The 10,000-nt window shown below is 49.4% G+C and overlaps 1 protein-coding gene across 1 annotated transcript in view; it reads left to right on the top strand.

Annotated features, from left to right (window-relative positions):
- The window catches only part of frem2a (FRAS1 related extracellular matrix 2a), a 45,343-nt gene that overhangs the window by 16,228 nt on the left and 19,115 nt on the right, over window positions 1-10,000 (top strand). Inside the window, exons 4-6 of the mRNA XM_062535580.1 lie at window positions 3,426-3,656; window positions 7,727-7,852; window positions 8,215-8,466. Of these exons, the coding sequence (XP_062391564.1) occupies window positions 3,426-3,656; window positions 7,727-7,852; window positions 8,215-8,466 (609 nt within the window). The remainder of the gene's footprint in view (window positions 1-3,425; window positions 3,657-7,726; window positions 7,853-8,214; window positions 8,467-10,000) is intronic.

The raw sequence follows: 10,000 nt of genomic DNA, 5'->3' as shown, positions 1-10,000 counted from the left end.
GCTCATTAGCTGGAGAGAGACAGACCCGTGCATTGGGTCGACTCGCCGCCGTCTCTCCAACGTCTCTCCAACGTTCGTAATCGCCGCAGAAGCGCTGTTCGGGAGTCGGCTTTCCTTTCAGGCGCGCAGAGAGACGGCGAGGGCTCCTTCCTTCCAGCGGCGCGCTGTTAAATTTATCAGGAGCCGAGACGTGGAGGAAGGAACGGACGCAGACATCACACAACTCGCTTGAAGGAATGCATCAGTGGAGGAACTGAGATCGTTCCCTCTGTGATACACATAAGTTCAGAGACAAAGTCTGCGCACAAGTACGAGTGTGTGTGTGTGTGTGGAAGTGTGTGTGTACTGTAGGTGTTTGCGTGGGTGTGGGTGCTTGTGTGTGTGTGTGTGTGTGTGTGTAGTCCATGTGTGTGTGTGTGTGTGTGTGTGTGTGTGTGCGTGAAAAATGGTGTGTGTGTGTGTGTGTGTACGTGTGCACCTGTGTGCATGTGCAAAGGTGTGTGTGTGTGTGTGTGTGTGTGCGTGTGCGATGTTCACCGGGAACAAAGTTTTAACGAATCTGGGCCCTGCAGCCTCACACACACACACACACATATCCCAGCAGCCTCTTTCTCTCCACTTCCCTTCCTCCACATCCTACCATCCCTCCCTCCCTCTATCCCTCCCTCCCTCCCTCCCTACCTGCCCCTGCTCCCCGTGTCTCTCTCTCCATTCATCTCCTTCCCCGGCTCATGGCGGGGTCACCAGTGGGGGAGAGGAGCCCGCCGCGCCTTAACCAGCCAAACCAGGTCACGGCCGCCGGACGCCTTTGTTTGAGGACGGTCCGCTCTTCCTCCCGACCCCCCCCCCCCGCCACCTTCCTCGCGCACCCCGTGTCGCGCCCCCCCGCGGCTCTCTCCCGCTCGTTTCGCTCGTGCCGTCCCGCGCTTCCTCCTCTCTCCGTGGCCCCTCGCTTTTCTTCTCTCACCTTCCGGGGCCTCGGAGGCTAAACTTGTTATCGATGGAGCCTCACCCCCCGCCTGAGTTTGAGATAGAATTGAAAAAGAACATGCTCTTCTTCTCTCTCTCTCTCTCTCTCTCCCTCGCTCTGTGTATCTCTCTCTCCCTCTGTCGGTCTGTTCTTCCATCTCTCCCTCCCTTTCTCTCTCCCCTCTATCTTTGTTTCTCTACATCATTTCCCCCCCAACTGGAGGGGGCATTTCCTTTGAAGATTCCCTCTCTCACTTCTCATTTCATTCATTGAATTTCATTATTTGGATTGCATTGCAGGGTGATGTGTACAGTGAGGCCTTAGCCGAGATGTGTCTGTGTGAAGCTACCAAAGGCTGGCTCCAATATTGATCCCTCCTAAGGAGGATCTAGTCGAGAAATTATACTTTACATTAATGTTTGATCCAAATCACCGCATGTTCTCAGCTAGTGAGCAGATCTGCCACTCGTGTTTGTAGTTTTTGGGGGGGGAAATGTGTTGCCGGAGACTGAATTTTCATTTCTTCCCGTTTGCTTGTACAGTATTGGTTGAGCTTAAGCATAAATTTGCAGTAGTGCAGAACAAGCCCTCAAATCCTCAAACACGTAATTTGCCCGTTGTGTGAAATGGTGACATGGAGCAAGGTAGCAGCAGGCAATGTGCTGTAGAAGTGGGACAGAAATATATTCTGTAATATATCACAATATTTCTGCTCATGGCCCTTAATCATTATCAAGGCATATATCGGCACATTCGCGTAATGCAACTGAAGACAATAGGCTATATGCACGGATAGGCTCTGTTCACAAGCTCATTTGTTTCCAGTGGAGCCAGGTGTGTTTGAACCTGCCACAATTGTTAATGTAATTAGTGTCTACACGGACCCGCTTGGTTGTTGCACCTAGTGAATCCATTAGTGTTGAAATTGTTATTATTGGGCAAACCATATCTTCAGTGTTGGAGTGGAAACGTAAGGAGCAAAATATAGCAGAAGATGCAGTCACAATAAAGCTAATGCTCAACTGGAAACCAATGAGCTCCTGAACAGCCTTCTGTCCATATACAGTACCCTATTAAAAACGATAATTTTACTGAGCCATTATGGTTTCCCAGAGAATCACTACCCTCCACTTCAGTACACTTTCTTGTACATTCATTGTCTTGCAATGCAACAAATGTGGCAGAATCGCTGTACCGTGATACCATCAATATCGTGGGCAGTATATTAAGACAGTATCGTATCGCGAGCTCCGCTGCAGTTTCCACCCCTGGAGTCTAGTGTGGGGAGTCCTGGGCCTTAGCACTTCTGCATTTTAATAGAGCGCGGGACGCGGGGTATTAATTCTCTACAGCTGTTTCCGCGGCGACGCCAGAAGGGACCCTGCCAGCTGTCGAGGCTTGATGTGGCCGTGATCAAACGCCGATGGGCAGGTGCGACAGAGGTACCCCCAGCCATGAGGGGGACCCCTGCTTGGCCTGGCTCTGGCTGAGGAGCCTCCGGGGTGACCCCCCCCCCACCCCCCAGACCTCCACACACCCCCCCATCCTCCCTGCCATGGCCTCGGGGAGCCCCTCAAGTGGCTCACATGCCACCACAGAGCTCTCCGAACATCTTCATCTTCACCTTCATCGCCATGCATTCGCTGTGCTGTGCTGTGCTGTGCCGTGCCGTGCCGTGCCGTGCCGTGCTGTGCTGTGCTAGGGAGCGGCATGCAAGCATGCGTGTGCAAAAATAAGATAAGACCAAGTCGAGCTTTAATTCATTATTAGAATTCTATTTATTTATAGTGTCATTAAAAATGGCGAATGTCTCAAGGCACAGCACTGAACCCGAGGCCTTAAGTCCCCCCAGAGCTTTAATATGACAACCGTGGCAAGAGAGAGAAAACCACAAGCAGGGTCCAAATGGTTGGGATGAGACCCCTTGGGAGAGAGAAAAAGAGAGATAGAGTATAATGGGAAAGAAGATGACAAAAAGTAGGAAAAAGAGAAACAAGAGAATGGAAAAAATATCAAAATAGGTGCGCAGAGGTACATGATTCTCGGTGAGAACCCGTTACGTGTTATGTTGTCTGGTGAGAGACCCAATATTAGTGCACTGATGCTCTTGAGCTTGAGTTTTGCCAAAGTTATTCACACATCCCCTCCCTTAACGCGCCCCCACCTCTGGGAAATCCACATTTTTAAAGTAATCCTTCACAGTAAATTTAGAAATATGCCTTTTCAAATGACTCACACGCACAAACTCATTTCTCATCTCCCCTCGGCCTTGCTGCTTTAAATGAGGAAAAATGGCTCCGCGGCCTCCCCCACTGTGCGCACTAAATTGCGGTGCACATCAGCAAAAAATAAAAAATAAAACTTACAACTTCTTCCTCCTCTTCTTCTTCTTCTTCTTCTTCTTCTTCTTCTTCTTCTTCTTCTCCTTCTCTTCTCCTCCTTCTCTTCTCCGCAGGCATTGGCACGATCGATGGCACCGCCGAGAAGGACAAGGACTTCAAGGGCAAGTCCCAGAAGCAGGTGCAGTTCAACCCGGGCCAGTCTCGCGCCGCCTGGAAGGTGCGCGTCTTCCCCGACGGCAAGTACGAGCAGTCCGAGACCTTCCAGGTGGCCCTCTCCGAGCCGGTGATGGGCGCGCTGGAGTTCCCGACGACGTCGGCCGTGGAGATCGTGGACCCGGGCGATGGTGAGCATTTCCCGTTATCGTCGGTGTGTCACGAACAGAGTACAGTTGTGCAGTGTTGCTTTACAGGAAGTACAGTTCTCAGGAACAGCAGGTTTGCAGAGAGCATTCCGAGGCCGATACTAAAGTCTCCACGGTGCAGGCGCTGTGGGACTACGGTATTTTGGCAAGTTGTTTGGCACGCCACTTTCACTCTTTTTTTTTTTTTTTTTTTTTAAAGCTCCTCTTGATGTTCATCTCTCTTTTTCTATTTTATCTTTCAAATGTCTCTTCTCACATGACACGGAATGGAGAGTGCGCTGGATGAAGATGCCATCCCCAGCACTTTGACAGCCTCAGATCTCAGATCAGATCTCCAACAGTGTCAGCGAACAGCTTTTTGCTGAGACACTGGCGCACTTGAGCGCCTCAGAACAACCAGCGCCATATCAATCATTCATCAAAAACCCGGCGCTAAAGAGACCCCAGCATTGTGTTTGCGTCTCAGACTCCGCTCCTCCTCTTCTAAGGCCCTCATTTACGTTTCGTTTCAAACGGCCAGTTTGTGAAGTGGACGACCGGCGTGTTCTTTTTCGTTTTTGAGTTTTCTTGGTGAACAGCAAAGGTGCCCGGCTTGGAGACAGAGTGCAAGTGTAATTGCGTCTGTAATTAGACAGAAAAGAACTGGGGAGGTTGTATAGTACGAGCACGGGGGCCCCTCGGGAGGCTTTGGATGCAGAAGTTGATGTAATTTGAGGAGAATACGGAGGCCATGCTAGCAGCCAGCCCTGGCATCTCTGGGTGTCTGTTCTAATGAAGCCGGCGCGGCCCTGGCTGTAATCAGCCCCGCTGCTGTCAGGGATCCCAAGCCACAGACGAAAACAAAACACGTGCACGCGTGGGCACACACTCACATCTCACACACATAAGCACACACACACACACACACACACACACACACACACACACACACACACACACACACACACACACACACACACACACACAGACACACACACAGACACACACACAGACAGACCGTCAGTCATTAAGCTGCCGGTGGATCATTTTGTTATAGGATTGGAAACACACAGACACACAGACACACACACACACACACACACACACACACACACATATAATATGGACAGATACTTTCTCTCTCTCTCCCCCGCATGCTGTGCCACAGTAATGACACACAGGCTGTAAAAGTCATGTTCGGGGGCCGACTCTCTTTCTCTCTCGACAGAGAAGAGCCTCCTATTTTGGAGTTGATAAGCAAATTTAGAGTCCTCTCACAGAAATAACCAGAGGCTCTTGTTTATTGTATTTGATATTTCTTCATTGTTGTTTTGTTTGCCCTCCTCTGCCATCCCACGGCAATTATGAAGTGCACATAATACCCAAAACAATTCCACTTCAGACTTTGCTTTCTGAATGGAGAACCTCACACTCCCATATCTCTCTCTCTCTCTCTCTCTCTATCCCTCTCTCTCTCTTTCTCTCGCTCTCGTGCTCTCTCGCTCTCATGCACACTCACTGTGGCAAATTCTCTATAGTATGAGAGGGATTTTTTTTTCTCCCTTAGAAAAGAGCCTCTCTGCAAATCTTCCCCAGTGAGCTCATTAGGGGCGCCATGGAAAGGTTTGTTTAGAGGAGGCAGAGCCCCAGTGGGAGGAGGCGCTGAGGAGGTGCTGTGGTGGTGGTGGTGCAGTGGTGGGTGGTGGTGGTTGAAGTGGTGGTGGTGGTGGGGCATCTGTGACAGAGAGAGAGAGAGAGAGAGAGAGAGAGAGAGAGAGAGAGAGAGAGACGCTGGTTTCACCTCTAGCCTGGACCAGACAACCACTCTGCCAGCCTCGCCACTCGCTGCCTCCACACACACACACACACACACACACACACACACACACACACACACACACCCATACACACACATATGCGTACACACACACACACCCATACACACACATATGCGTGCACACACACCCATACACACACATATGCATGCACACACACACACCCATACACACACATATGCGTACACACACACACACACACACACACACACACACACACACACACACACACACACACACACACACACACACACACACACACACACACTCCATCCATCCATCCATCCATCCACTGAGGCCACCTCTCCTCTGCCCTCCAGCACCAGCCTTCCAACGCCTCACCCACCACCACCCCTCTCCCCCACCCCCACCCCAGTGCCCCTGCTTCCTCATGCCAGGCCCCCTCCACCCCACCCCCAGTGCCCCTGCCCCCTCATGCCAGCCCCCCTCATATGGCCCTGGCAGCGCCACACTCAGAGCCATTAGTGTTTAAATGCTTGATGAGGCTGTGGCTGCGGCGGCGCCCCTCGAGAGCCCCTCTGACCTGCTTGTCTGTGAGTCATGGCATCTACCCTCATGAATATCTTACAGCGCTGCCAGCGCTCTGGAGGAGAGAGAGAGAGAGAGGGGGGGGGGGGGGACGCAGGGCGCGGTCGACTCTCAAGAAGAAGAGGCAGGCTCGTGGGGGGGGGTTGCGTTGTCTTCCTGTTTGGGTGACATTAGCGGCCCGACAAGCCTCCTTTTTTTGTGTTGCCACGGGTGTTGCAGGGATGAGACAAAAGGAAACGAAACAACGGGGCAGCTACTTGTTTCTTTTTCGAGCTGAAGCGGTGTGAATTTAAGGGTAGTGGAGTCGGGATATTATGGAGTCTGGAGAGGTGGGGAAAAAAAGAGTTCCGAGAACAAGTCAAAGTGGCCCGAGACCGCGGTGCCAAATGGTGCTTCTCGCTCTGTGAGGTGTGAGGTCCAGCTACTCTGGAGGGAGGTGGACATTGTGGGTGAGGAGCGGGGGGAGTGTGTGGCGTCCGTGTCCGATCGATGCTCCGAGGGGCTTGGACTGGTTTCTGAGCGGCAGCAGAGATCAGTTCACTGGATTAGACTGCAGCTCTCTCTCTCTCTGTGCCCCTCCGCCCCTCACCCCCCCATATGTATAAAAACACCACTCTGGCCTCCGAGATATGATCTGTTCTCTCTCTCTCTCTCTCTCTCTCTTTTTCTCTCTCTCTCTCTCTCTCTCTCTCTTTTACCACTCGTTGATCTTTTCTTTAATCTGCGTTGTATTTTTTTACTCTTGCCTTCCCCTTTTTCTCTCTCTCTCTCAATCTTTCTCTCTGTTGTGCCTCTCTGCATGTCTCTCTTTCTCTCCGTCTCTCTCTCTCTTTCTATCTCACACTCTCTGTTGTCTTCTTCCCCCACTTCGGTTGCTTCCTCTCTTGTCTATCTCTGATTATGTGCTCTTTGCCAGAGGGGCGGCCAGTTGCGTTGTGATAAGTGGAGGAGAGATTTGAGAGAGGGATCAGAGATGATGAATGCACGCACACACACACACACACACACACACACACTCACTCACAGAGATCTGGGACAAGTGGGGCTGAGCAGCAGTCTGTTTGCTTTCTTCCCTTTTTTATTTTTATTTTTATTTTTTCATCTCTCTCATTCTCTTTTTTTGTATTATTGGTCCCACTGTGCCTGTCTGAAAGAAAGAAAGAAAAAAACAAAAAACAGTGTGTGCATTTCTCTGTTGTTTCGAGAGCATCTCGGAGTTCTCACTTCTGCCTTTTGATAGATGACTCTCTCCCGGGTTGCGGGTTTCTGTTGCCATCACTCGACTGTTCTATAAAAAGTCTCGTGTGATGTTGACTCCTCGGTGACCTTGGCTATTTAGATGTAGTCATGGCAGAAAGGCTCTCTTTCTCTTTGTGCGCCGTGGCACCAATCTGGTTGATACGGGGCCTCACAGGAACGCCATAGTCTGTGTGATGCTGATGTAGTCGTGCTGTAAAAGCACAACAGCGAGTGGCACAGCAACATCAGTGTCGCAGCGTCCCTGATTTTGAAGTCTGCCTTCAAAAACTGTGCCTTTCCAGATGTTTTTCTCTAATTGGGGAATGGTTTCAGACTTACATTAAATGCCTATGCCTTTTAAAAAAAAACACCCTAGGCATTGTCTCTTCTGGGATGTGATGGCTGTGAAACAAAACCCTTACATGTGTCTCTGTGTCTGCTCCCAAACAGAGTCCACGGTGTTCATCCCCCAGGCCACCTTTGCCATCGAGGAGGACGTCGGCGAGCTGCTCATTCCGGTGCACCGCAGTGGCGATGTCAGTGAGGAGCTCATGGTGGTCTGCCACACGCTGCAAGGTACCACAACGCCTCCGCCCGAAGCCACCGCGGAAATAGAGACGGGGATGTTTTGTCGTTCAGTGGTTGGACGATGCAGTCGATGAATGTGGCCTGAGTTGTGTGTTTTCTGGCCAAAATGATGAAGTGTTACATGTTCTACATGAAGCAGGACTGAAACAAATCTGTGGTGAAATGCACTGCATTTCTAATAAATAATTAAGTCTGAAGTGCACTCACTTAAAATTTTAGTTGTAGGACGGTCTCTTGTGTTTTTTTTTTCTCCATTCGGGAAAAGAACGAGGCTGTTGAGATTAATGAATAGCTAAGAAGCTGTCGAGTTGCAAAAATAACATTCAAATTCGGAACTGAATTCTGCGCAGGCACTGCCAAAGGCACCGTGCCCACCTCCGTCCTCTCCTTCTCGGACTACATCTCCCGGGCCGAGGACCCCAGCAGCCTGCTGCGCTTCGACAAGGACGAGACGGAGAAGCTGTGCCGCGTGGTGGTGATCGACGACTCGCTCTACGAGGACGAGGAGAGCTTCAACGTCACCCTCAGCATGCCCGTGGGCGGACGCCTGGGGCCCGAGTTCTCCACCGCCCGCATCACCATCCTGCCCGACAGTGATGACGGTAAGTGCCGTTGTGTTAACAGAGACATGAAATGTCCTGATTGAAGAAGAATGAGTACAGATTAAATCAGATCAAAAGTCAGTGGCCCTTTACAGTTAGAATATATACTTTTTTGATCCCATGAAGGAAATTGGTTTCTCTGCATTTAACCCAATTTAACCGAATTAGTGAAGACACACAGCACACACACAGTGGAAGTTACAAGTTACAGTTACAAGTATTCACTTAACAGATAGGCCTACTTCTTTCCAGAGTAACTAAAACGTCTTGTGAGGTAGATGTTGTATGACGATGAGTGCTTCTTGAAAACTCTGGTAACTTTTTCTATTGGCAATTCTTTGGTTTCTCAGTTTAGCCAGTTTAGTTCAGGAACACCACTGCTGGGGCATATAGATAACATCTCACTCGTGAATGATTTAATTCAGTCCCCTCATGAAGCACTTACACTGGCAGGTAAGAGGAAGAGTGGAAGTGGTTCTTTTGACATCCATTTTTGAAGAGTTGATACTCTATCCCCCTGTAAACGCTCTCTCTCAAGTTACACCATAGGGGGCGCCACTGGGGAAATCTCCTCCTGTCACTGTTAATCACATCATATCAGGAAACTCAGAGACAATCATACCACTAGACAAGGCTGTCCGACTACCATAATCAGAGCATATCTGAAGGTAATCGAAGGTCTGTGCCGATTCCCATCCGGGGAGCTTCTGCATTCACTTCCTATTTAGCGTGAGATGAAGAAGGCCATAGGCAACTCACAAACAACATTTAGACCGTATTGTTATTCATACAATACAGTCAATTGTGTCTGTCTGGTTGAGGCTTGTAAGGGAAGGATTTTGAAAGGATGTTATGTTCCTTTCGGTGAAAGGATTCATTGTATTCCAGTTAAAAAGTATTTTTCTTTCTATTTCTTTTTATCTATTGTAGGCTTTAATGTGAATTGTGTGCTTTCAAGATGCACATTTCCAAAAAAGAATCCATTTGATTTGCGCTCACCGAAAAAAAGAATAGCTTCAATTTTTACTCATCAGGTTCTTTCATTTACACCTCACAGACAACACAAAAAAATCTTCTCTCCGCACGTGTGTCTGTGTGTGTGTGTGTGTGTGTGTGTGCGTGTAGGTCTGTTTGTGTGTGTGTGTGTGTGTGTGTGTGTGTCACTGTGAGATGTATGTGTGTGAATCTGTGTTCCATTCCAGTGGACCTTGAAAAGTCTTTGTTGTGGTGGGAAAATGATGTGAGGGAGAATTAGGCTGTTGGCAGGTCTCCTCTCCTTCACCAGACGTCTAAATGAAGACGTGTAATGCAGATAAAATAGTCCCTTGTAATAGAGGTTAGACTGCAGGGGGGAGGTGTGGAAGGATACTCTTTGAACTCTCACGTGACATGTCATTTTTGAACTACTATTTTCTCCTCACATCCTATAGAATTAAGGGACATTCTTAACACTTACATACTGCACACAGACATACAGAGACACAAGCACACAGACACATACTTTTGTAGAAACACACACACACACACACACACA

The sequence above is a fragment of the Sardina pilchardus genome, chromosome 5, assembly GCF_963854185.1.
Source record: "Sardina pilchardus chromosome 5, fSarPil1.1, whole genome shotgun sequence".
In the NCBI taxonomy this organism is placed as follows: Eukaryota; Metazoa; Chordata; class Actinopteri; order Clupeiformes; family Clupeidae; genus Sardina; species Sardina pilchardus.
The sequence above is the reverse complement of the archived record's forward strand: the minus strand, read 5'-3'. Positions and strand labels throughout refer to the sequence as shown.